The 1,581-nt window shown below is 55.2% G+C and overlaps 1 protein-coding gene across 1 annotated transcript in view; it reads left to right on the top strand.

Annotated features, from left to right (window-relative positions):
- Window positions 1-1,581, top strand: part of LRP5 (LDL receptor related protein 5) — a 93,912-nt gene that overhangs the window by 71,508 nt on the left and 20,823 nt on the right. The window contains exon 13 of the mRNA XM_007944926.1: window positions 476-684. Coding sequence (XP_007943117.1) covers window positions 476-684 — 209 coding nt within the window. The remainder of the gene's footprint in view (window positions 1-475; window positions 685-1,581) is intronic.

The raw sequence follows: 1,581 nt of genomic DNA, 5'->3' as shown, positions 1-1,581 counted from the left end.
GAATTGCTGAGTGAGACGGTCACAGTGTATTTCAATTCTTGAGGAACCACCCAGCCGTTTTCCACGGCAGCGGCGTCATTGTCCATTCCCACTACCAATGCATGCACACAAGAGCACACTCACCGGCGTCCAGTTGACTCCAACGGCAACCCCTATCGGGCTCCCAAGCCTGTAAGTCTTTACAGGAGATTGCCTCAGCTTCCTTCTCAGAGCAACTGGTGGGTTTGAAGCTCCAGCCTTCTGCTTAGCAGCTGAGTGCCTTACCCACTGTGCCACCAGAGCTCCTGGTGATGCACGAGGATTCCAGTTTCTGCAACTCCTCGCGACGCTTGTTATTCTCCGTTACCCTGGTAACAGCCATCCTGGGGGGTGAAGTGGTTCCTCACTGCCCTATGATGCATTTGATGACCTGGAGCGCAGCCTGGTGTCCACAGAGCCTCTGACCGCTGAGCTTTCCTTTCTTTCTGTCTTGCAGCCCTACATTTTGACTTCTCCTGGCCAAAACCAGAACCCGGACCGACAGCCCCACGACCTCAGCATCGACATCTACAGCCGGACGCTGTTCTGGACGTGTGAGGCCACCAATACCATCAGTGCCCACCGGCTGAGTGGGGAGGCCATGGGCGTGGTGCTCCGTGGGGACCGAGACAAGCCCAGGGCCATTGCTGTCAACTCGGAGCGAGGGTAGGAGGCTGGTGAGCGGGCAGGTGGCCGTGAGCACGGGGGCCCGCTTGCATCCCACCAGGAATGCCAGGCCACATGCTGGCCAGTGTGACCCCTCAGTAAATGCCAGCCTCCCAGAGGCTGAAGGGCTCTCCAGCTCCAACGTTCTAGGATTCCAACCACAAGCAGTAAGAACAGAGAAGGAAGCTTAGCCCCAGCCTCAGTCTCCACAGGGAAGCAGAGACACTGGGCATTACGCTTCCCAGAAAGCCAGGGACAGGGTGGCTCAGTGTCCCAGCTCAGCTGTAACAACCACAGGTGCGGGTTTGTCAGCAACCGTCTGAGTCTCCCCGTGCTGCTGTGACAGGCACACCACACATGTGCTCACAGTTCAGGGGGCTAGAGTCTGAATTCGGGACTCCAGGGGAGGGCTCGCTCAGCCTTCTCCAGGGCACAGTCCTTGTCTGGCATTCTTGGCTTTCCTTGGCGATCTCCCCTTGATGTCTGTCTTTCCCTGTTTACACTTGGTCTGTGCATAGTCTGCCCTTTTCTAACTCAAAGGTGATTGGCTTAAAACACACCCTAGAAGGCCTCTGACTGCTAACCAGAAGGTTGGCAGTTCAAACCCACCAGCCACTCTGTGCAAGCAAGGCAGGGCAATCTGACTATAAAGGTTTATGGCCTTGGAAACCCAATGGGGTCACTATGAGTCAGAATCGACTTGATGCCAGTGAGTTTGGGTTTTTTTTTTTTTACAATCATAAAGAAAACCCTGTTACCAGATGGGATAACTTCCTCACGTACACCTGTTGTGTTGAGTTGATTCCGACCCACAGCGCCCCTAGAGGACAGAGTGGAACTGCCCACAGGGTCTCCAAGGCTGTCAGTCTTCACAGAAGCAAAGCCCAAACCACACCC

Source organism: Orycteropus afer, unplaced genomic scaffold (genome assembly GCF_000298275.1).
Source record: "Orycteropus afer afer isolate SDZICR_OR568_19922 unplaced genomic scaffold, OryAfe1.0 scaffold00130, whole genome shotgun sequence".
NCBI lineage: Eukaryota > Metazoa > Chordata > Mammalia > Tubulidentata > Orycteropodidae > Orycteropus > Orycteropus afer.
The sequence above is the reverse complement of the archived record's forward strand: the minus strand, read 5'-3'. Positions and strand labels throughout refer to the sequence as shown.